The sequence below is a fragment of the Penaeus monodon genome, chromosome 29 (assembly GCF_015228065.2).
Source record: "Penaeus monodon isolate SGIC_2016 chromosome 29, NSTDA_Pmon_1, whole genome shotgun sequence".
NCBI classification, from domain to species: domain Eukaryota; kingdom Metazoa; phylum Arthropoda; class Malacostraca; order Decapoda; family Penaeidae; genus Penaeus; species Penaeus monodon.
Genome location: NC_051414.1, coordinates 29,927,720 through 29,929,148, shown reverse-complemented (window position 1 = coordinate 29,929,148; position 1,429 = coordinate 29,927,720). Strand labels below are relative to the sequence as shown.

Genomic DNA, 1,429 nt, shown 5'->3' with positions numbered 1-1,429 from the left:
TTCCCTCCCCTTCCTCTCTCTCCCTCCCTCCCCTTTTTCTCTCCTCTCCCCTCTCTCTCTCTTCCTCTCCTCTCCCTCCACTTCTCTCTTCTCTCTCTCCCTCCACTTCTCTCTTCTCTCTCTCCCTCCACTTCTCTCTGCTCTCTCTCCCTCCCCTTCTCTCTGCTCTCTCTCCCTCCCCTTCTCTCTTCTCGCTCTCTCCCTCCCCTTCTCTCTTCTCTCTCTCCTTCTCCCCTTTCACTTCTCTCATTCTTCCTCCTCCCATCTCATCGCACTGCCTTCCCCCTTGCTCTTTCACTTTCTCCCCCGTTCTCCACCCCCGCCCTATATATCCAACTACAGTAGGGGGATAGCAGAATCAAACGTGTCTAGGATGTGAAATGTTAAAAATCTGATGAATATTTCTGAAGGAATTTTATTGGGAATATTTTTCCTGGGTGACCTTACAGTAAGTGAGAAATAGTGAAAAATAAACCAGAGACACTGAGAAACACAATTATTCTTCCCGGACAAAGTAAAATCATACATAAACACCTGAAAAAAAAACTTTAATGTAGAAATATGTTCATAAAACCATAAACTCTAGTAAAATACAAATCAATTTACCTTTTTTTAGATATGTTTTAAACAGACCTAATTACTAAATTAAACTTGTCTTAGCTAAACAAAATTGAACTTTTATTAAAATGTTTGGATTCTTCTTTAGACAACTTAAAAGTATAATCAGAATGCTTTATATTACTCATGCTTCAATGTATATAAAACTTAATGTTATTTATTTTTTTAAAGAAATAAAATACTGGTTATCTTTGGACAAAGCATACAGATTTTCCCACTCCATTTTTTTTCTGCTACAGATTTCTTGTTATTGTTCAGGAAACATTTATTCACGGGTTCATTCGTGGGTGAAATATCATGTGGTTTGGCAGATGGCTTACTTGAAAAAAAAAAACATCTTTTAGCTTTTGTGAGTATGTGTTGGACATTTACTCTGTAATATCTATAATATCTTCTGTTGAGGCAGGAGAATCATGCCTAGCAATGTCTTCCACATACAAAGAAGAGTCTTGCATTGTTACGTCATCGAATAATGGATAATCATTCAGGATAAATTCTTTCACCACAACAGGAGAATCACTCAGGATAATTTCTTTCATCACAACAGGAGAATCACTCAATTGTGGGGGCGATTCACCCATTTCAACAGACTCTACCATCACCAACTCGTTTTCTTTTTGATTAATTGGATCTTGTTCTTGTTTGTCTGCCCGATCTGCAGTCACCATGGGTGTGTCGTCTTTCAGTTCTTGAATTTCCTGGTTGCTTATTTCAACCAGACGATCGCAATGGCTAAGACTTTCGTGAACCTTGGTCCATTTTCGCTCATATGCCGTGTCGATCTCGGCAGTGATTTCTTCCTCTTTGATCT

At 38.8% G+C, this 1,429-nt stretch overlaps 1 protein-coding gene across 1 annotated transcript in view; it reads right to left on the bottom strand.

The window, feature by feature from the left end:
- Positions 1 to 403: 403 nt before the first annotated feature.
- Positions 404 to 1,429, bottom strand: part of LOC119591834 (ninein-like) — a 5,305-nt gene continuing 4,279 nt past the window's right edge. The window contains exon 5 of the mRNA XM_037940579.1: positions 404 to 1,427. Within this exon, the coding sequence (XP_037796507.1) occupies positions 987 to 1,427 (441 nt within the window). The 3' untranslated portion in view covers positions 404 to 986. The remainder of the gene's footprint in view (positions 1,428 to 1,429) is intronic.